We start from the raw sequence: 22,588 nt of genomic DNA, 5'->3' as shown, positions 1-22,588 counted from the left end.
TTCCCCTCATCCATCTTTGTCTCCTAGGTTACAGGGGCAAAACCCACTGAATTCTTCCTATGAAGGACAAGGAAATCCTAAGCAGAGCCTCCAACCCTTGCTTGAGAACTGAGGGACAGACCATTGTTTTCATTCATTCTTTTTTTCTCTTTGTCTTATTCCTCTTTATTTACCATTTCCAATCTTCTTCTCTTTCCTCTTTTAATAAAGAAGTCTTTTCCTGGTGGTAATAGGGCATCACCAAGTAGGGCACATGGGGGGCATATCACTGGATGTATGTAGCGCTGAGGAAGAACTCTTTCCATTTTATTCATGGGTCAGGTGTAGCATCCATCTGACCCATGAATAAAATGGAAAGAGTTCTTCCTCAGCGCTTAACTATGTAGGAGAAACTATGCTAAGCTTATCTCCCACGGAAGAGATTAAGGTATTTGCTGGGACAGTAAAGAAAAGGTGGTTTACACCTTGTGCTCCAGTATTGACCTGACCTGGGTGGGAAATTAGATTTGGAAAAATCTGGAGCCATTTTCCTGTCAAAGTCACATTTAGGTATCTTCCCCACCCTGGAGGGGGGGACTGCATATGTCAGGACAGAATAGTCTAGGAAGAGTCATTGTCAGCTCCTACTTGACTCTCCAGGTGAGATCATATAATGTGCTTTTTAATTTTTTTAAACCCTCCTCACAGGACCAATACTACAACCCTTGAAAAGAGACCTACGGGGGAGCTGGGATGGAGCTGACTGGAGCTTTTTTGGCACAGGCAGGAAGACTTAACAGAGGAATTGACTCAAGGAAAATAAAGGAGGCGAGGGAAAAATTGGGAACCAGAAGCGGAAGGGGGTTCCAGGCCTATGGAGTGAGCATCTGCAGCTTCAGCTAATAACCATGTTTCAGTCTCTGACATCAAGGAACTCTGCCTCTCACTCCTCAGGCCCAGCTTCTCTTATAACATAGTCTTCTGTTTGTCCACGTTTACCTTTTCCAGTCCCTCCCAGGACCCTGTTCATATCCATCCCAGTTTTTAATCCGTTATGTTTGAGATTAGGTTCCTGTTTGCACTTTAAAGTCTTATTTCAGCATCATGTGAGTCAGAAAAGCTCTTTATTCTACAGTCCTTCCTTAGAATTTCAATGGAAGGGATGAGGGTAGAGGCTGGTAGACTATAGAGAGGAACCTGGAACTTCGCCAACCCCTTTCTAAGTTACTACTGTCCTGCTCCTCCTTGCTGCATCCCTCCTTCCTCTGATCAGAAATCAAATGTACCCTCCCCCCTCAAGCATCTTTATCCATCTCCTGCATGATCTGGTGGATCTAGGGAGCTAGGGCATGTTGTTCTACTATTCTGAGAAACAACCCAAGACTGAGAAAGATTGCCCATTGTCAATGACAATATTATGACAAGATGCTAGAAATCATGAGATTAGTGGATAGTTAGAACTGGAAAAAGATCTTAGAAAACACTTAATCCAACTCATTTTGTAGGAGAAACTGCGGCCCAGAGAGGTCATGAGGAGCCCAGATAGGAATCCTACTCCTGATTCCCTGTCTCACCTGGGGTCAATCTCATAACTGCCTTCATAGGTTAAGGGTGTATGTGTACCCAATGAGCCAGTCCAGGCAAGCTTAACACTTAGGTTTACATTTTAAATGGGGTGCTTTATTAAGTGCACCTGGTTTGGGGTCTCCTTGTTGGGTATGGCTCTTCCTTTCCTTCAGAAGCCAGCTTTTGCCCTTTCCCTCCTTGACTTTTCCCTGGTGATGTTGAGTCCTGTACAGAAGCTGGGAGGGGTGAGCTGTATCCCTAGGTAAGCAGCAGTTCAGTGGCAGAGGGGTTGCGTGGTATTCATTCTGCCTTCGCACACATCCCCTGCTAAGCTTAGGTTCTGCTGTTGGATGCTGCTTCCAGGGGGTGTCTTGTATACCTGGCTTCAGTCAGGGGGGCAATATCTCATTCTCACCAATCAGCCTGTATTGCCAAGCCCCCTCATCACTTAACCTCTGGTGATTGCCCTCTCCCTCATTTTCCCTGGTGACACAGATGCCTCCTTTGTCATTTACTGTAACAAGTTTGTGGGAGGACTTATAATATCTGGGGAACTCCTAAATCTCATATGCTTTGGCCCTCCTTTGCCTCCATAGGTAGGATAAATAGGATTGGGCTTGCAGAGCCACTGCAGAGAGAATAAGGACCTTGCTTCAGTGTACTTGGCCCGGACTGCAGACCTGCAGGGGAGTCTGGAGCCTCCTCACCTTATTTGTATACAGCCTCCTCCCCTCAAGCACCCCAGCATGCTCAGCATCCAAGTGGCATTAATTATTAAGTGCCCTGAGGCCCGTGGCACTGTGCTGGGTGCTGTACACAATGACACACCATCCCTCATTCTTTGCCATGTGATAGGTGGGAGGATACTATGGCTAGGATACTCTGGTGCCCAGGTTCTTAGGTCTGAGAGGTCTGGTTTCTGTCCCTGGCTCCGTTACAGACCATTTTAGCCAAGTCCCCTCAATGTCCGGCGCATCAATTTTCCTTAAGATTTCAGATAAACAAATTGAGAAGACTCTTCAGTGGAGGCAGCCAGCCTTTACCCTCCCTCTGAGTTGCCTCTGTCTTCTGACAGGTGAATTCAATGACAGTTAATCTTCAGCAGTTCAGTTTTCTCTGGAAACCTGGAAATCACCTTAGAAATTTCCCGTCTTTGTTCCTGCAGCCAGGGGCAGACTGGAAGCAGATAGTCCCTGGAGACTGAGCTGAGCTAGGGAATTTCCAGTTCTTGGAATTGCTGTTAGACTTTGAAAAAGGATGAAAGACTCAGGTGTAGGCATTTTCAGTCTTTCTTTTCCCAGGCAGTGGACATGATCACTCATCTCCCAGTCACACACACACACACACACACACACACACACACACACAAGAAACAGATTCCCAGACACCAAGGAATATGTTTCTGGGTCTCTCCAAAGTTGACCAAGAAGAAAGCCAGATCTTATAGATTTGATATGTTTAGAAAACAGGTGAATTTTCTTGGGCATCAGATTCCAGGGTTGGCTTGGCAAGCCTTAGTATATTTCCATGAAGGTCTTCGACAAATCCAAGTTTCTGAGCTCCTAGATGAAATCTAGGGACATTTTGCTGGAAATTCTTGTTAAGGGAATATCTCTGGGAAGGTCAATGAATAAATTTATTCCTTCCCTTAGTTAGGACTCTTGGGGGTAGAAATAGGATTTAAGGAAAGTTAAAACAAGTTCCTTTTCTGGAGGAAGTGAAAGGAAGAAAGCCCTTGGTACATAGTTATTGACCTCTTATCTCCAGATCCTGAAAAGAAAAGAAAAAAAAAAAAAAAAAAAAAAAAAAAAAAAAAAGGGAAAGTGGAGGCAATCCGTGGCACCTGGTACTGGGTTTAGAATCAAGAAGATTCCTCTTTATGAATTCAAATCTCATCTCAGATCTTTATGAGCTTTGTGCTCCTGGACAAGTCACTTTAACCTCTATTTTTCATCTGTCAAATGAGCTAGAGAAGGAAATGGCAAACCACTGGAATATCTTTGCCAAGAAAATCCCAAATGGTGTCACAAAGATTAGGATACGATTGAAACAACTCAACAAGGATGTCAAGTTAGAGCTGTTCTAGCTGATGTAAGGCATGGGAAACCCAGACTCTGGAGTGTTTTCCTTAATTTTTTGCTTCTTTGGAAGAGACTAAGGAGGCACCTTAGAATTTATCTAGCCCAGAATATTACAGGAGTTTTAATGCAGAGATCTATGAATTTCATGGGGAAGTCAATGAACTTGGATGGGGAAAAAAATTACATCTTTATTTTCACTCAGCTCTAAATGAGATCTAGCATTTCCTTATTATGAATGTAAGCCACAATAATTAAGAGATCCATAGGCTTTACCAGATTGCCACAAAGATCCATAACATGCAAAAAAGATATAGGTTATTTCTAGATTAGGAAACAAACACAGTAAAGGGAAACAACTTGATGATTAGATGTATGAAATCAAATAGGTGACAGAACTGACATTGTAACCTAGGTCTCAAACCTCATTGTCAATGTAGTTAGATCATTTAGCCCTTGCACTCTCTAGTTTTGGTTTTCTACGAGGTGTTTTTAGAAGCCCATGAATGAGCTCTGTGCCCTCTCGATGGACTAATATCTGGAATGAGTTTAGTGTGAGGATCACCCAAGCAGAGTATCACAAATAAGAGTGAGACTAGCGGAAGCCTCACTGATTAGAGATCTCAGTCCCCAAGCCACTAGGGAGAACTGACCTGTGTACGAGTCCATTTTTAGGGGACTACCAAACTAGATGTAAGATGAAATTCATTGGGTATAAATGTCACTGATACATTTAAATGTTTATATGAGTCAGATGTCATAAAATATCACTAGGATTAAAAAATCACCTTCAAAAGTAAAAAAACTGCGGAGACAGGGCTAAATAGCAGTTTGTTTGAAAAAGATCTGGGATTTTAATGGACTGGAAACTTATTAGGACAACTAGGTGAAAGGCACAGTGAATAGAGTTCCTGGTCTGGAGTCAGGAAAGCCTGAATTCAAAAACTACCTCAGACACTAGCTGTGTGATCCTTGCCAAGTTATTTTACCCTGTTTGCCTCAGTTTCCTCATCAGTAAAATTTCCTCATCTGCAGAAATGTCAAAACCACTCTAGTATCTTTGCTAAGAAAACTCCAAATGGGGTCACAAGAGTCAGACATAATTAACAATTCAACAACAAAACTTATTATGAGTCGGCAGTTTGACATGACAACCAAAAAAGCTAATTTGATCCTGAGCATCAGAGAGGTACAGCTTTTAGGAATAAAGAAGTGATGGTCCCTTTGTACTCTGGTCAGTAAGACCATATTTGGAATATTGATTGTATCCAAGTCCAGGAACCACAGATTAGGAAGGATATTTTAAGAACTAGAGTGTCCAGAGGAGAGCAACCAAGATGATGGTCTGGAATCCATATCATGTGAAAATTTGTTGACAGAACTGGGCATTATTGCCCAGTGCAGGCGAAAAGGGAAGGAGCACTGACCTTGGAGTCAGAGAATCTCAGACCATTCCTGCCTTTGACACTTTGACTCTGGGCAAGTCACACTATCCTAGGGCCTCTATGTTCCTCAATTATAAAATTAGGGAGTTGGACTAAATGTAATTTCTAGCTTGAGTATTTTCTAATATGGTCACCTTCAAGTATTTGAAAGTTGATTGTGTAGATGATGGATTTAATTTGTTGGCCAGAATCAGATTCAGGAGCAATAAATGGAAGCAACCAAAAAGGGCACAGATCAGGAAAAACAACAGATGGGAGGCTTCAACCAAAAGGTTTGATGACCATTTGTCAGGTATGTCAGTGGACTTTCTGCCACACATGGATTGGACTAAATGGCTATTGAGAGTACTTTTAATTCTAAAAATTCAGTGAGTGCTTGAATTTAATGGCAGCAGGTTAGAGTAGGCTAGGGAATAAATGAAGCTCATCGACAATGTATCCTCCAAATCCTTTGAAGGATTTCAAAGAATAATTATATTCCTATAGGTCCTGTGTATCCCTCCATTACAATCTGGAGAGTCATTTTTAAATTTTTTGGTGGGAGAAGGATTTATGGAACCAAGATTTCTGTTCCATTCAAAAAAGACCCTACACAAGTCCACATGCATTTGAGAAACTGACTTATCTGCATTTTTCCTTTGAGAAAAATAAGACAAAACAATCTCTCCCCACCCAACATCCAGGAAAAAAACTGGAAAACAAACTGAATAATTTTCAATTGGCGGGACAAATGATATCCAGTGTGGTAAATTATGATGGATTTAGAATTAGAAAATCTGGGTTCGGATCCCAGCTTTGCTACTGCTGTGATTTCAGGCAAGTAGCTCTCTGGGACTATTCCCTTGTCTGTGAGATGAGGGGTGTTGATAGGTGACCTCTGAGATCTCCTCCAGTTCTAAATCTAATAATACTTTGATCGTAAGGGACCAAGCAGATGTATAAGCCTTACTCTTTATACAACATAAGAGTTTTTTTGGTTATTGCTTTAAACCCAGGAATCTCAGCTTCCTGCTACATGATTTTTAAAAGGGCTGGATCTTGAGCAAGTGGGTCACTGGGAATTTTCTTCACTCACCCACTCAAAAAGGGACGTCACTGTTGAGAAGGAAGGAAATTAAGAGGATGCTTTAAGAAATCTTAACCTAACCTGGGGAGTGGGAGTATGGGCCTGAAAACTTTTTCCCCCTCTGAAGAGGAGGGGTTGTGGAGGAAACAGTCTGGTTCCTAGTGGTTTTTCATGTCTGACTTCACCTCCAGCCTCAGGGAACTGAAACCCCAGCAAGGTCCAGTAGAAACTGGCCCAGACGTTGTGAAACCAAACCATGCTCTCAATTTCCAGGGGCGTGCTCTTGTGTACTTGAAGCCAAGGGTCTCAGTGACTACTCTGTCATTTGTCTACACAGGTAAACATGTGACGGTGAAGAATGGGTGACCGAATAGTCCAAGAATTAGTGCGCTCATTGTTGAGAGTTGGGACACCTGGGTGCCCACTCTAGCTCAGCAGGTCCTCAATGGCTATTTCCTCCTTCAATCTAGAGATCATTCTCCTTCCTCCCCAGAATTGAAAATTCAAAAATCTGCCCCATCCCCCTTCTAACAATTAGCAAATTGTTAACGGGATCTAAATCCTTAGTAGTTTAAATCCTAGTAGTTTGTATATTTTTTTCCTTCTTGGGAGTTGGGAAATGTGCCTTTGGCTGGCATTTTGGTATGGGGAGGGAGCCCTCTTTTTATTTACCAGCAAAGACATTATTGTTACAGAAACTAAACTCTGCTTTTTCCAATTATATCCACTGCTCTTCTGGTCTCCAGCCTTTAGACGCCAAGTTTTAACCCAGAACAAAAGTTGCTGTCGGAGCTGATTTATAATCTCATGAATATAGGGATTTATAACCCAAATCTGCTGACGGGCTTGAAACTAGGCTGCCCCTCCTGGGTGCACCGTGCACCCAGGCTGGGGCAGTGGCAGGACGGAGCCAGGGCCAGAATCCACACCTCCGAGCTACCTCTTGTCCTTCCTTAGGGGCTCAGAGGAGCCCAGCTCCAAGGAACCTGAGGGGGAGGGGAAGGAAGGTGTGGGTGGGGAATGGGAGGGGCTACTAAATTGAAGGCTCTTCCTTTTTCCCACCTTCCCACTGTGTGCGTGGACTTTGAAGAGCTGTTCTTGGACCTTGGGGAATTGACGGGTGGGAAGGCGGAAAGACTAAGACACCTCCCCAGTAAGGCTGAGCCAGAAATTATTTCAGAGTGGATTTCTGGCTTTGAATTCCCCTCCCCCTTCCTCCAAGAAACTCCTGTTGGGTTTCTTTTATCTGAATATCTTGGCGTACCCAGTTTTTAACCAAATCTCCCAGGTGTTCCGGGGGTAAAGAATGCATTTCAGGACGACGGGCTCGGTCCGTGCCCTGGGCCCGGCTCCAGAGTCCCCGAGTTTTTATTGCTGGGCTGAACTTGTTGATTAGGGCGGACAAAGTCTTTGTTCCCGGCTGGCCGAGGATCTTTGAGCCTCCCAACGTGCGTTCTCCCCCACCTCCAAGGCCAACTTTTCTTTCCTTTTTCAGTGGAGACTGCGGGAAGGCCGGATTCCATTAGGGGGACGCTTCAGGGAATGGGTTCTGGACTACCCAGTCTCTGATTTGGGTGGGAACCTTTCGGGCTTCCCAGGACCATCTCCCCCTGTTCCTCTCAGAACGAGGATAAATCCCTTTCGGTTTCCATCTTCGGCCAGACCCTTCTTGCCATGTGGCCTACGAACTGTGTAGAAATTCTCGGACCCCGCCTGGGTTAGCGAGCCCCCTCACGGCTCGGTGGGAGCCTCGGGCTTTGCCCGGAACCCCGGGCCCGGCGAGAGCAGCGCTGCATCTTTATTTGGGAGGGGGGAGGTTGGAGAGAGCTGCGTGAGTCAAACCCCCAGCAGCTAGTGCTGCTTCACGCCCCCCCCCCCCCCCGGCATTATAGCCCGTGGGGTTGATTGGGAAAAATACGTAGGGGAAGAAGACGCTGTAAAGGGACAGCAACCGCGGGAGAGGGCGGCATCTGCCTGGGAGGGGGCGGGGGGGAGGCAGTTGTGTTCAGGGAGAGGTGGGGGGGCTCCGGAGCTGCGGGCTGCAGGAAATCTTGGGAAACTCTAGGTGCTAGGCGGCCCAGCGGGCCATGGCCCCCAGCTGGGCTGGAAGCCGGCTCAGCCCCGTCGCTGGCTAGCTCTCCCATCCCTCCCTCCCTCTCCTCCCCCCCCTCCGGGTCGGGGCCTGACGTCAGGAGGAGGAGGTGGAGGGAACAGGAGCTGCCGAGAGGGAGCGGGAGAAGCAACGGCACGGGGAACCCCGCGACCCGGAGCCGAGCCGGGAAAGGAGAGGAGCCCGGGGCCAGGGAGGGAGGGAGGGAGGAGGGACCGAGTGGGAGGAAGGCAGGCTGGGAGGAGGAGGAGGAGGAGGAGAGAGCACCGCCGGAGCTGGAGGGACGCGAGGGCGGCGCCCGGGGATTGCAGCCGAGAAGCCGAGCGAGCTTAAGAGGTAAGTGGGACCGGAGCTGCGCGGGGCGGAGCGGGGGCTGTTGGGGGGCTGCTCCCCGCGCTCGGCGCCGGAGCAGGCACTGGTCGCCGGGGGCTGCTTTGTGCCCCGTCTCTGGACCCTCCCTCGCGGAGGAGGGGCTGCGCTTGGGGGGCCCGGGATGCTGTGGCGCCCCCAGCTCCGGCACAAGTGTTCCCGGGGGTTCTCCCGGATCCGGCCCCTGTGGCGCCGCGTCACCCTGGGCACGGCGCGCCCGGAGCCCTGCGCTCCCGAGTGACCCGCCAGTCCGGGGGCTGAGGAGCGGGGTCTTGCTGGGGCGAGGAGGGCGCCCGACCCTGCCTTCCTGCTGGGGTCCGGGGGAGGCTGGCCGGGCTGTCTGTGAGCGGCAGCGGCAGCAGCCTCCCCTTTGGTTTTCTTGAAGCTCCGCGGCCCCTCCGCGGCTGTCCCCATTTCCCCTCGGCCTCGATCCCAGCCGGCCCCTGAGCGTTGCCCCCCGCCTCGCCCCCCTCCCCCCTCCCCACTAGAGATGGAAAGTTTGGGGCGGGCTCCGACTAGGGCCGGTGCCGGGAGATCGGATTTCCCCGCGGCGCCCCCCTTCCCTCCGCCCCCAGTACTTCCCGGGGGCCGGGCCGCGAGTGATAGAGCGGAGGGGAGGCAGGCTCTCCCCGGACTCCGAGCCCCGGATTCTAGAGACGGGCTCTCTCTCGCTGGCTGCGTAGACCCGGGATCCGGAGAGAGTACGCTGCTTCTCCAGCCTCCTCCCCCTAGGGAGTCGCGAGCGCCGCGGGGAGGAGCGGCCGGGCGGGGGTGGGGGTCCCCCCTCCCCCGGGATCTGTTGTGGGTGGGGAGGGGGTGAGAGGGTCCTGGCCGCTGTTTGTGAGTTGAGAGGAGGAGCTGGGGGTGGGGGCGCCGTGGTGGTCGGACTGGACTCTGCGGGCTGGCGGCTTAGGCTCGGCTTCTCCCTGGGGTAGTGGGGGGGACATAGAAGGAGTAATGGGGGGTCTTGGGACGGGGGGAGGAGTAAAAGTGCCCCCCATGTGCGAGGGTCTGTGCCGGCAGGGGGCGTACGCTGGCCATGCCTCCGCCACGCTCCGGGCTCCGCGGCTTTGTTTGGATTCAAATCCCCGGAGCTGTGGGGAGGGGGGTTAGGGTGTGCACGCTCTAAGGACCCTTTTTTTTGGGGGGGGAGCCCCATCTGCACTGCCACCCTGCTCCAGAACATTATTCCCTCCTCCCCCCTTCCCAGTCTTGCCCCACGGTGTGGGCACGGAGAGCTGCCCTGGGACTGGGGTCCAGCTGGTCCGCCCAGAAGCGAGGGTCCCTGGAGTGAGCAGCCCACAACTTGGGGGATCTCAGTCTAGGCTCTGTGCTAGCCGAGCGCCGGCTCTGCCCCACCCCTCCAGGCTCCCTTTGGGTCCCCGGTGGAGCCCCCTTTCCTGTCTTCTTTGTATGAACGGAGAGGAACTGTCTGATCGAGCCTGAGACCTCCCCATTTTCCCCCTGCTCCCTCGGCCAGTGTCTCCTGGGAGGCTGCCCGAGGGACCGACAGGATGAGGCCCTGGTCATTTCCACGCCCATCCCACCCACTTCCTGCCTTCCTTCTGGGGGAAACAAAGGGGGATTTAGTTGGCTGGGCCCTGTCACCTCCGGGCCTGCACTCCTGCTCTGCTTCTGTGCGGCTGGGCTGGCCAGGTCGCCGGGCTGGAGCTATTGTTTCTGCCCCGTGGGAGTACGGGGTCAGAGGTGGGGGAGGTCAAGATGACAGTTCCTTGAGTGAGACCTTTGGAAAACTGGCTGACCCCCCTTCTCTCCAGTGGAAACAGCCGCCCTGGGCTATTCTGGGGGGACAGGAGTGAGTTCTGAGGAAGCTGGGAATCAAGTGGTCGAGGCAGGTCCTACTTCCAGAGTGTATTAAAAACCAAGCCATTCAGTAGTGGAGAGAGGGTGGGAGGAGGGGCCGCTTTTCCCCCTTTTTATTTTTTAAACAACTTCCTGTGGAGGGTAGGGAGGAGGGGCTGAAGGAGAAGGTTAAAGCCAGGGGACTACTCCTTGGAGTCTAGGAGGGTAGGAAGTGTTCTCCCCCACCAGCTGAGTCAGCTACCCACCCCCCCTCCTAGATAAAGAGCAGGAAGACCTTTGGGGGGAGGGGAAGCAAAAGGAATAAAGCTGCCTAGGACCACCCTCTCAATCCAGAGAACTGTCGAATGGGAGGTACGGTGGGGCTCTAGGTAGATCTTCCCATCAGGTGGTTGGCTAGTGTTGTTCTGTGTGATCTTTTACATTGATCACTCTGTCCAGTTTCTGATTGTGGTCACTGGCCCTGCAGCTGACCCTTTCTCTTTCCTTAGGTAGGGCTTCGGTGCAGAGCCGAGGGCCGGGGGCAGGCACCATGGACCCATGCTTGGGCGTCTGGCTGGTGGCGTCGGCACTGCTGGGCCTGGGCTATGGGGACAATGCCTGGTGGAACCCTGTGCCTAGGAAGACGGTGTCCTATGGGGGTGAGTGCCTCAAGCTGTGGGGATAATGGGGAAATGGGGAGTGGGAGGGATAAGCCAGGACTGCTTCTTAAATTCCTGCCGGACTCCTTTCGTTACTCTCTGATTCCCCACTGACTCTTGGTGTTGAATGCTTTCTAAGAAATCTTTGTGGGAGCCCAAGAGATGTGGAGATAGCAGCAAAACAGAGCTCTTGGGGCTCTTCCTGACATTTTCTGGGCCCTTGGAAGCAACGTCCCTCTCCCAGTCTTAGCTGTTACTGTTATATTGTGGGTTTTACAGAGCAAAATCACTTCCCTCCCTTCTATACTAACAATTTAGGGCTCAAAGACCAGTCCAACTCCATTTTACAGATGAGGAAACCGAGGCCTCAAAAGGGGTGGTGACTTTCAAAGCCACTCAGGTTTGGCTTTGAACTTGTATATTCCAATTCTGAAGACAATGTTCTATCCCATCAGCTGCTAGGTATACCGAAAGACTAAGGAAAGAACCAAGAGCCAGTTGGAAGGAGTGCTTTAGAATATGCAGCCATCCTATAGGAGTTGCCACTCCACAGGCTCCCCTCCCCCCTTACTCTGGGGAACCTGCTTACCTTTTCAACTTATTGATCAGAGTCCTTACTTCCTTTCTGTAGCTGCACACCAGACACAGTACAAGACTGGCAGGGGGCCCCTGTGGTGACTACCTTCCCTATTTCCCCCAACCTGGCTGTGGCAGCCAGGTGATGTCAGGTGTTTGTGTCACCTGCAGGCCCTGGGGATCCCAGGATGAGCTCATCTCCCACAGGCCCCATGCTAATGAAGCCCTCCCATGTCAGCCTGTGTCCGGCTACGTCATTGGCTCCAGAGGCCAAGGGGATGGGGAGAGAAGGACCCTGAGGACAGGCTAGTGGCTATTTTGAGGGCCAATGTCATATGAATGTGTGAACATTGTACAGCAGCTTCACTTGTGCTTTCCAAGTGGCTGGGGGCTAAACAGGCTCAGCATTTAACCCTTGGTCTAGCCTCCTGTTCCACTTTTGTGTCTCGTGCTTCCCAAATTTATGGCACCCTGATCTTCCTTTTGCTAATGCTTCCTCGCCATTCTGTCTCTTGCCACTTTGATTTTCTTCTTCCATGTTTATTCCCTTATGGGGATGGGGATCTGTGATTTCATTAGCTTTGGGAACTCCTAGGTGAGAAAACTCCATTACCATTGTAGATGCTCATCTTTTCTGCAATTTATAACCTTAAGAAGGCAATCTGTCATTGAGATGTTAAGAGACTGGCTTACTTAGGATCACCTGGAGTAAATCAGAGATGCTTGCCTTGACCTACGTGATCTATATCTTACTGGCTCCAAGACTAGCTTGGTAGCCTTATGAATTCGGCTGAGGTGGGTGCTAGTCGCCCTTTTCTGTTTATATATTCAATGTTACATGGAAGAGAATTGCTCAGTGCAAGTCTCTTCTGACACTCTGACTTGATTCTGCTGGTTTTGTTCCCGCTCTTGGGTGAGAGAGGCAGAATGTCCCAAGGCCAGAGCATGGCTGGATTCTAGCCTCAGATGGGTATACAAAGGAGGAAGCGGGAGTGGAAGAAAGGAAGTTGGGAGGGGGAAGGTCTCCCCCCACCGGAGGTGCTGCTGACCCTGAGCGCCGTCTGTCTGATGGCTTCCTTTGGCTAGAGACTGTGGCCGGGATATCCTTCCTTCCTCCTTACTAGTTATGATTTACTCCCTCCCAAGCATGGGAAAGGGTGAGAAAGCTAAATGGAGCTCCTGGGGGCTGAGGGCTGCTCCCACCACTGCCTCCTCCTGCTTCAGACCGGTAAAGCACCATGGCCTGCTTTGACTGTAAGGTGGGAGCTAATAATAGTGGGAAAGGTGGGCAGATTATTAATTTTGTTTTTTGCAGGGGAAGCTAGTAGGTGATGAGTACAGGGGAGAGCAAAGCCTCTGTCTTCTCCCCACTTCCACTAGCAGCCCCCACTCCCTTCCTCTTCATTGACCACCTTCATTGTCACACAGAGTTGGCAGCTGTGGTAAGGCGGTTCTCTCAAGTGGGCATCCAAGACTTTCTAACGCTGACACTGGCTGAAAGCAATGGGGTCCTCTATGTGGGGGCCCGAGAAGCCCTTTTTGCCCTCAGCTTGGAGACCCTGGAGCTGCAGTCAGCGGTGAGAGAAGTGATAGTGGCTCCAGGTGGAGGGGACTGGGGTCAGGATGGGTATGAGGCATATTGAGCTAGTGCTAAATGACTCTTCCCTCTCCTCCACTTCTCCTTGTTCCTAGATCTCATGGGAAGCTACAGTGGAGAAGAAGGCTGAATGTATCCAGAAAGGGAAGAGCAACCAGGTAGGGGATTCTTATGACATTGGTGGGTATGAAGAATGGGAAAAATATGGAGGAGGAAGTTGAAAGCCTCAGATCTCGTTTCCGAATGTCTGATCTTACTTTATTTTGAAGGACTTGTGTTTTTTCCTTTCTCCCACCATGCTTCCCCATGCCTTCTTTTCTTTAGCTATACTTTGTCCAATGTCATCTGCCCTTTACAGAATGTCTCTCTCTTCCTAGACGGAGTGTTTCAACTTCATCCGCTTCCTGCAGCCGTATAACTCTTCTCATTTGTATGCCTGTGGGACCTATGCCTTCCAGCCAAAGTGCACCTACATTGTGAGTGCTGCTCTCCTGAGAACTTGGCCTTCCTTCTCTAGGCCCCTGGCACTGCTGCCTTTCACTCTTGATCTTTCCCATCCTAGGACATACTCACCTTCTCTCTGGAGCATGGGGAGCTTGAAGATGGGAAGGGCAAATGTCCCTATGACCCAGCCAAAGGCCATACTGGCCTCATTGTGGGTGAGTGGCCTTTCCCTCAAGAGATGTCGGGACCCTAAAACTAGCTCTTGCCTGTGAGTGAAGCCTCACTTGGAGTCCTTAACTGGATTATCCTTTGTCTCCCATAGATGGTGAGTTGTATTCAGCAACACTCAACAACTTTCTGGGTACAGAACCAATAATCCTGCGCAACCTGGGGCCCCACTACTCCATGAAGAATGAGTACCTTCACTCTTGGCTCAATGGTGAGCCCCCGGGATGGTAGCTTGGCTGGGGGAGGGATGCATCAGGAGGATCGAGGATGACCTCGGCTCTGAGTTCGAGCGGTCAGATGTTTCCTTGCACTAAACTCTTCTCTCCCTTTGTCAACAGAACCCCATTTTGTAGGCTCTGCCTACGTTCCGGAAAGCGTGGGGAGCCTCACAGGTGATGACGACAAGATCTACTTCTTCTTTAGTGAGCGAGCCGTGGAGTACAATTGCTATGCTGAGCAGGTGGTGGCTCGAGTGGCTCGAGTTTGCAAGGTATAAGGCAGTGAGATGGAACACTGGTGGTGGGGCCAGGACAGAGCGCCGGGGGGACGAAATGAGGAGAGAGCCAGAAAGGACCAGGTTTCATCTGGATACTTGGGCCTTCCCAGAACTGTGGGAGCCTGGGGCTTCCAGGGGCAAGTGGCGGATGGGGCTGTCTCACAGATTGCTCTTTCTTTGGCATAGGGAGATATGGGAGGTGCGCGGACCCTGCAGAGGAAGTGGACGACGTTCTTGAAGGCCCGGCTGGTTTGTGCCGCTCCTGATCGGCAGCTCTACTTCAATCAGCTTCAGGCCCTGCACACCCTGCAAGAAGACAATTGGCTCAACACAACTTTCTTTGGGGTCTTTCGGGCCCGATGGTGAGTCTGAGAAAGGGATGGAAAGCTGGAAAAGAGCAGCAGGTTGGGGAACAGTGAAACATCCAGGTAGTCAATTGCTCTCTGTCCAGGTGCCAGGGCAGGATTAATTCACATTTGCTGGAGTGATTTAAAAATCAATAAAGGGGAGAGAAGGCTGAGTATCAGATATTGTTGCTATATAAACATTTGCAGGATCTTGGCCCTGGAATTATTTCAGGAGCAAGTTGAGTACTAGGTAGCAGCAATAGATCATTGGATTTGGAATCAGAAGGCATGGGTTTAGGCCCTGGCTCTACTGCTACCACCTTTACGGCCATTTAATCTCTCTCTCTCTCTTTTTTTTTTTTTTTATTAATTTTATAATTATAACATTTTTTGACAGTACATATGCATAGGTATTTTTTTTACAACATTATCCCTTGTACTCCCTTCTGTTCTGAATTTTTCCCCTCCTTCCCTCCATCCCCTCCCCTAGATGGCAGGCATTCCCATACGTATTAAATATGTTATAGTATATTCTAGGTACAATATATATGTGCAGAACCGAATTTTGTTGTTGTTGTTGCAAAGGAAGAATTGGATTCGGAAGGTAAAAATAACCTGGGGAGAAAAACAAAAAATGCAAACAGTTTACACTCATTTCCCAGTGTTCCTTCTCTGAGTGTAGCTGATTCTGTCCATTATTGATCAATTGGAATTGGATTAGCTCTTCTCTATGTTGAAGATATCCACTTCCATCAGAATACATCCTCATACAGTATCATTGTTGAAGTGTATAATGATCTCCTGGTTCTGCTCATTTCACTCAGCATCAGTTGATGTAAGTCTCTCCAAGTCTCTCTGTATTCATCCTGTTGGTCATTTCTTACAGAACAATAATATTCCATAACATTCATATACCATAATTTACCCAACCATTCTGCAATTGATAGTCATTCATTCATTTTCCAGTTTCTAGCCACTACGAAAAGGGCTGCCACAAACATTTTGGCACATACAGGTCCCTTTCCCTTCTTTAGTATTTCCTTGGGATATAAGCCCAGTAGTAGCACTGCTGGGTCAAAGGGTACGCACAGTTTGATAACTTTTTGGGCATAATTCCAGATTGCTCTCCAGAATGGTTGGATTCTTTCATAACTCCACCAACAATGCATCATTTAATCTCTTTGGGCCTCGGTTTCCTCAACTATAAAATGAAGGGTTGTACTAGGTGATCTTTAAAGACCCCTTCTAGTTTGAAATTCCTGTAGTCCTAAGGATTATGTTGGGCTCTGATTCTAGAATGTGTTCTAAGTTCTGCTCTCTGCAATTGTCTTCTTATTGTTGTTAGTTCTAAACTTGTAGATATAGTAGTAGTAATGATGCCTTTTTTGGTCCAGACCTGTGATTTCATTGGTGTAGGGGAGTTGCTGGCTCATGAGTTTCAGATAACTCTCTGCTCAGGGTGATGAGCTGGTTTTGTGGCAGAGTTTGTCTGAATTCAGGGCTTCCTAATTTCCTAAGCCAGCTCTCTATTCACTACAACAGAATGCTTAACCAGATTTCACATTTATATAGCAATCTAAGGCTTTGTCAATCATTTAACAAAAATATATCATGGTGCTAAGCACTGCAACACTTAATGTTGCATGAAAGTATATTTAGAATAAGTAGAAAACATATTCAAGGTAGTTTGGAGAAGAAAGACCCAAGCAGTTGGGGGATCAGGAAATGTTCACAAATGTTTTCCTTGTAGCAGGCCTGGTTGGTGCATAGCATACTTACTAACATCTCTATTTTGTATGCTCGGGCAGTTGTACCACACAGGTATCAGAACATACCCAAGACACTGGGCTTCTACCTTTAACTTCACTATTTTTTCCACTAAATTACTCTCTCAAGAGCCAAATTTAAAATCTTCATCTCTTTCCTTGTTCCTTAGGGGAGATGTGGACCTGTCAGCTGTATGCCAGTACCAATTAGAAGACATTCAGCGAGTGTTTGAGGGGCCCTACAAAGAATATCAGCAACAAGCCCAGAAATGGGGGCCTTACACTGATCCGGTCCCTAGTCCTCGGCCTGGCTCAGTGAGTTTTAGATGTTCTTGAGTTCATGGTGGTAGAAAAGCTGATGCTTGGGGACCCTAGTACTTGTTGCCCATGTTTGTTCCTTGGGCTGGGAAGCCTGCTAAGGGCTACTAGTCTTGGCCATGGGATGACCTTCTTCCCCCTCTCTTTCCCCAGTGCATCAACAATTGGCACCGACGACACGGTTATACCAGTTCTCTGGAGTTGCCTGATAACACCCTTAACTTTGCTAAGAAACATCCACTGATGGAGGGACAGGTGGGACCTCGGTGGGGTCGACCCCTGCTGGTAAAGAAGGATACCAATTTCACCCACCTAGTGGCTGATCAAGTGAAGGGGCTTAATGATGTGACCTATGATGTGCTATTCATTGGAACAGGTATGGTTTTAAGAGGTGTTGGACTAAAGTTATCTGAGGTGTTCTCTATGAATGATATATGAATCCCTATTTTTTTATTTTAAAATTTTTATTGCTATTCTTTTTACATCACTATTTCTTTCCTAAACCATTGTGTCATCTCTCATCCCATTCCCAACTTCCCCTTTCTAACAAATAAATCAAGTCATAGTAAAACAAATCAAAACATTGGCTGTTTCTGAAAAATAAGGCTCATTCTGTATCTCCACCACTATTCTCCTGAGAAGCATGCAACACCATCAGCCTTCTGAAATCATGAGCAGAGATCTTAAGAGTCCTTTAATGCTTTTTTAATTTTACATTTTTGTGGGAATTGTGCAAATTTGGTTCTGCTCACTTTGCTTTTATCCCAAGTTTCTTGGAATTCTTCACATTTATCATTCCTTATGATACAGTAATATTACACTAACATCACATATAGTTCAGTTATTCTCTGACTTAATGAGTAACTACTTCCCTCTTTGCTAATACAAAAAGTATTCTTGAAAGTAATTCCTATTTGAAACCTTTCTTTTTAACAATGACCATTTTCATTTTTGCCTGTATGATGAGTATAAGATGAAACCTCAGAGTTGTTTTATTGGCATTTATTAGTGATTTGGAGCATTCTTTTATATGGTTGTTGATAGCGTGTATTTATTCCTTTGACATGCTTATTATTTGACCACTTATTTATTGGGGATTATTACCCCCCTTTTCCCCTGCTTTGTTCCATCAGGGGATGGCTGGCTCTACAAGGCTGTGAACTTGGGTGCTTGGGTCCATGTGATTGAGGAACTACAGGTGTTTGATAAGGAACCAGTAGAGAGCCTTGTCCTGTCCTATGATAAGGTAGCACAATCACCCTCCGTGGCCTGTTTATTGATACCTAGGCCAATTCTGTCTTCCCATATTTTCATCTCCTATTTTTGATCTGCTTTTCCTCCTCTCCCAAACCTTTTCTTTTGAAATCTTCTAGGTCACCCCCAATGTCTTAAGAACTTCTTTTCTCCTCTTACCCTCGCTGTATCCCAAGGTTCTGATTTGTCTCCTCTCTCTCTATTTCATTGTATTGAGTCCTGGCAGCATTTCTGCAGGCAGTGGGCTCCTGATGAGCCCTCTTTCCCTCCTTCCCCCACAGAAGCTGCTGTTTGCTGGTTCACGGTCACAGCTGGCTCAACTTCCCTTAGCTGACTGCAGCAAGTACAGATCCTGTGCCGACTGCATCCTCTCCCGTGATCCTTACTGTGCTTGGAGCACCAATACCAGTAGATGTGTACCTCTTCATGGTCACCTTAAGTGAGTTGTACTCCATGTCCCGAGAGGGGGTTGTGGAGATTTGGGGTGGTAGGTGCTCTTGTTAACTCTGGCTCCCCCTTCCCCCACTAGATCTCCATTTATCCAGGATGTGGTGAACTCAAATACAGGTCTTTGTAACCTTCGACCTAACAAGAAAGGTGAGTTGCCTTTTTGTTCAGAGGTAGGTGGGATGGCATTTATAATGACTACATAAGGTGCCAGAGATTGTTCTCCTCCTATAGAAGAATTGCTGAATTGGGTTGATAAGAATGGCTATGTCTCCACTGTCCTTCCAAATTTTTACACTAATCCTCCCATTCTTCTTTTTCCTACAGTTAAAATCACTCCCAAGAACATCACTGTGGTGTCGGGTACAGATTTAGTGCTCCCATGTCGCCTTTCCTCTAACTTAGCACATGCTCGTTGGACTTTTGGGGGCCGGGAACTACCAGCTGAGCAGCCTGGCTCACTGCTCTACGATGTCCGACTGCAGGCGCTGGTGGTGTTGGCGGCCCAACCCCGCCACGCTGGTGCTTATCATTGTTTCTCTGAGGAGCAGGGAGCACGGCTGGCTGCTGAGGGCTACCTGGTGGCAGTAGTAGCCGGTCCATCAGTGACGCTGGAAGCTCGGGCCCCCTTGGAGAATCTGGGGTTGGTGTGGCTTGCAGTAGTGGCCCTGGGGGCCTTGTGCTTGGTACTATTGCTTCTAGTGTTATCACTTCGACGCAGACTGCGTGAAGAGTTAGAGAAAGGGGCCAAAGCAGCTGAGAGAACCCTGGTATATCCGCTGGAGTTGCCCAAGGAGCCCACAAGCCCTCCCTTCCGGCCTGCGAATGACCCTGATGAGAAGCTTTGGGACCCCGTTGGTTATTACTACTCAGATGGCTCACTAAAGATTGTACCTGGCCATGCCCGTTGCCAGCCTGGTGGAGGACCCCCTTCTCCACCTCCTGGAATCCCAGGCCAGCCCCTGCCTTCTCCGACCCGACTTCACTTGGGGGGTGGACGCAGCTCCAATGCCAATGGTTATGTGCGGCTGCAGCTGGGTGGAGACGACCGGGCAGGACCTGTGCATCCTTTGCCTGAGTTGGCAGATGAACTGAGGAGAAAACTGCAGCAACGCCAGCCGTTGCCTGACTCAAACCCCGAAGAGTCATCTGTATGAGAGGAGCCCCCCCACAATGGGGGGGTGCAGCTCCGACTTTTGCACAGGCACCAGCTACCTCAGGGACATGGCTGCAGGCACCTGCTTTGCCCGGGATAGACCCTAGGTAGGGAATGCCCTGTCTAGGTTGGCTCCTATCCAGTACCTGCTCTGCCATGGAGATCTGCCCTGCTCACCATGGGCTCTGCCATGTGGGTTTGCTCTGTTCTGGGCTTTTGCCTTCTGGGCATCAACCCCACAAATGGCCTCTTCTTTACATAGAGAGGAGGCCAAGGATCCTGCAGACAGACTTTTGGCCCCAGCAGCCAAAATCTTTTCAAGACAGAAATTCCAGGTGTGTGTGTGTGTGTGTGTGTGTGTGTGCGCGCGCGCGTGTAAGTGCACACGTGTGTGTATCTGTGCATAAGTGCACTGTGTGTGTATGTATGTGCATAAGTGCACATGTGTGTGTGTACATGTGTACGTTTGTTTGTAATGTGACTTTCCTGTTTCTATCTAGTCTTCCCTGGCCTGGGGCCTTCCTAGGGGCTTCTTCCTGGACCTATGAAGGGGAAGAGGCCTGGGTTGTACCACTCTGCCTTCTTTGCCCCCGCCTGCCCAGAGGCCTGTGATGGTATATAACCACTTCTCAAGGGAAGGAGGAATAGTGGGGCAGAGATGTACATATAGGGGTGGGGGAGGGAGGTAGGGTTGTACCCCCTTTGGAAAGTAAATGCTCAGGAGTGGGCCTGGGCCTGTTCTTAGGGCTGTGAATGTTTTAAGAGTCAGGGGAGGGAGGTGGGGCCCTTTTGTGGGGATAGTGGGGAGGGTTCCTACTTGGCCTTCAGGGGGCTCAGTGGTATTTTATACTTGTGGGGAGGGGGGTGGGGAAGGAGGGGGATTATGGCTTATCAGCACAACCTCTCCCAGCAGGAGGAGTAAGGGTCCTGACAGTGTAATTTATTGTGTCCCTGCATATTTATTTGTTGTAAATATTTGAATATTTTTATATTGCAAAATAAAAGAGAAAATAAACCTAAGGCCAGTTCCTGGGATGCCGGTCAGAGATCTATTTAGACCCTCCTAGAGTTTGAAAGGAGGGCAACAGTGATGATGCACTGGAAAGGGAAGGCTTGGTGGGAAAAGGAGCTGGGAGTTTTAAGTAGCTAAGCAGGGGGCGGGTGATGGGGGTGGGGTGGGGGAGCCCTTCCTTGTTCCAGAATTATAGGGTGGCGAATTGGACTGTGGGCCCTCTGCTCTGCTGTGCTCTTTGTGGGGAGGGGGGGGCAGCTCTGGCTCCAGTTGTTTCCCACAGTGGTGGCCAGGAAGCTGGGAACCAGGCAGCCACAGCCTCCTGGGAGCCGGCTTTGGCTCTGGGCCAGTGGGAGAGGTCAGGGTAATAGAAGGGGGGAGGGGACAGAGAGAGAGAGATGGAGATTTCCCAGAAACTGTTGAGGATTAAGGAGAAAGAGCCAAAGAAGGGTAACTTCCTAGAAACAGAGAGAGGCTGAGCACGTGTTTGTATATAGTGGTGTGTGAAAGGTTGGGGCTCCATGCAACTTAGGAGACAGGGAATGTGGGGCTACCTTTTAACCCTTTTGGCACCAGAATGAGTGATAGCTAGTCCCCTGCCCAGCTTAACTCCATAAACTTTGGTTTGCTTGATAACCGCTGTATGAGCACAGTCCTGTCTCCTGGCCTACTTCTTCCTGACCAAAATCCTGACCCCTTGTACTACCAATAGTTCCAGTCTATGAACACTTGAAATTCATCTACCCCCTCTCCCAGTACAAATTCAAGAGATCCGAGGGGAAAGAGTCGATGAAAGGGGGTGGGTGTGAAGGGAGTCACGTGACTTCGTGTAACAATAAGAACGTAATTTATTGAGCCCCTATTGTGCATAAGGTATTAGAAGAGGTATATAGGTTCTTGAAATGTGACCTCCCAACCTCTTAATGAAGTTGTGGAGAGCACGTGCGTACCCCTCACTAGTGAGCAGCTAGGAGGAAATCTGAGAGGTGTGAGGGGAAGCTGGGCGGGCCAGGCCAGGCCTAGCAGAACGGGGCTGTTTGGTGCAGGTGTACATGGTGGGTATAGTGGGGGTGAGCACGGCCCAGAGCAGTGATAGTGTACGTTTTGCAGGTGAGCCCGATAGGGCCAGACGAAACTGCAGGTCACAGAGCAGACGTGGTGGCCAACCTCGGAAGCGGGGGCGGTGCTCTCCACTAGTGTACCTCCGGAAACGGTCGGGTGGAGAGTGAGCATCGCCCTCCCGCTCCCCGTAGTGTGCGTACCTAAAAGCAGACCCGGACGCGACCTAACACGAAGCAGGAGCGCCGCTTCCTCGGACTCGGGTCCTCCTCCACGCTCACGCTGTCCCGCAGATCGCCCCCGATTCCCCCGTATATTCTGGACGAGTTTCTTGCTTTCGCTTGACTTTAGCCCCTCAGGCTACAAGCTTCCGGGCTTCAGGGCTGCTTTTGCCCCAGCCCCAAGGCTTGGCCCGGCGCTTACACACAGCAAGAGCCTAATCAGTGTTCGCTGACCAGACTGTGTAGCCTATCACAAGTCCTTGGGGGTAGGTCTCATTAACAGAGCATAAGCGGCCTGCGCACCTATCTTTACCAGGGCAGTAGCGACCCCGTGACAGCCTTGAGCCCACAGGGCTTAGTGAGAGGGGGCCAACCTAGCCAGCGGGAAGCCACTCCGAGCTCACCCCGCCGCCTGAAGCAGGGGCGCAGGCGCAGTTCTGACTGGCACCTCCACTGCCCTCCCTGACCAGTCCCCTTCTCTCCCGGCCGGGTCACGCCCCTTCCCGCCCTTCCCGCTTACTGCTTATCCTAGCGCGCCCTCCGCTGGACGCTGCGCCTCGAGCCTCTAAGTCCCTCCCCTTTCTTTCCCTGT

At 49.5% G+C, this 22,588-nt stretch overlaps 2 protein-coding genes across 13 annotated transcripts in view; both read left to right on the top strand.

The window, feature by feature from the left end:
• The window catches only part of FAM178B (family with sequence similarity 178 member B), a 188,994-nt gene extending 187,913 nt beyond the window's left edge, over positions 1-1,081 (top strand). For all 8 annotated transcript variants that reach the window (XM_074288423.1, XM_074288421.1, XM_074288422.1 and 5 more), the window contains one exon: positions 688-1,081. In XM_074288423.1, coding sequence (XP_074144524.1) covers positions 688-708 — 21 coding nt within the window. In that variant the 3' untranslated portion in view covers positions 709-1,081. The remainder of the gene's footprint in view (positions 1-687) is intronic.
• A 6,118-nt stretch (positions 1,082-7,199) lies between these two features.
• SEMA4C (semaphorin 4C) lies at positions 7,200-20,724 on the top strand. Of its 5 annotated transcripts, XR_012486202.1 has the most exons (17): positions 8,463-8,580; positions 10,926-11,075; positions 13,080-13,228; positions 13,344-13,406; positions 13,626-13,724; positions 13,811-13,907; positions 14,015-14,131; positions 14,259-14,410; positions 14,603-14,778; positions 16,700-16,844; positions 17,001-17,223; positions 17,981-18,093; positions 18,383-18,540; positions 18,631-18,698; positions 18,876-19,811; positions 19,967-20,039; positions 20,205-20,724. XR_012486202.1 is itself a non-coding variant. In XM_074288418.1 (15 exons), the coding sequence occupies exons 2-15, from the start codon at positions 10,967-10,969 to the stop codon at positions 19,703-19,705; spliced, it is 2,499 nt and encodes an 832-aa protein (XP_074144519.1). In that variant the 5' UTR covers positions 7,200-7,287; positions 10,926-10,966; the 3' UTR covers positions 19,706-20,724. The 5 variants fall into 5 exon arrangements, 4 of the variants coding, with proteins under 4 accessions (XP_074144519.1, XP_074144518.1, XP_074144516.1 ...); XM_074288418.1 differs by lacking the exon at positions 8,463-8,580 and adding an exon at positions 7,200-7,287 and having other exon boundaries at positions 18,876-20,724; XM_074288417.1 differs by having other exon boundaries at positions 18,876-20,724.
• Positions 20,725-22,588: the final 1,864 nt, after the last annotated feature.

Source organism: Sminthopsis crassicaudata, chromosome 2, assembly GCF_048593235.1.
Source record: "Sminthopsis crassicaudata isolate SCR6 chromosome 2, ASM4859323v1, whole genome shotgun sequence".
In the NCBI taxonomy this organism is placed as follows: domain Eukaryota; kingdom Metazoa; phylum Chordata; class Mammalia; order Dasyuromorphia; family Dasyuridae; genus Sminthopsis; species Sminthopsis crassicaudata.
Note: the sequence above shows the minus strand (reverse complement) of the source record. Positions and strands in the feature narration are given on the sequence as shown.

What these genes read in the sequence shown, in the direction of transcription:
- SEMA4C (XM_074288415.1), top strand. Translation starts at nt 9,104, where the DNA reads ATGGAAAGTTTGGGGCGGGCTCCGACTAGGGCCGGTGCCGGGAGATCG. An exon ending in AGAAAGGGAAGAGCAACCAG is followed by an intron (nt 13,407 to 13,625) that starts GTAGGGGATTCT and finishes CTCTCTTCCTAG; the next exon opens with ACGGAGTGTTTCAACTTCAT. An exon ending in CTAGTCCTCGGCCTGGCTCA is followed by an intron (nt 16,845 to 17,000) that starts GTGAGTTTTAGA and finishes CTCTTTCCCCAG; the next exon opens with TGCATCAACAATTGGCACCG.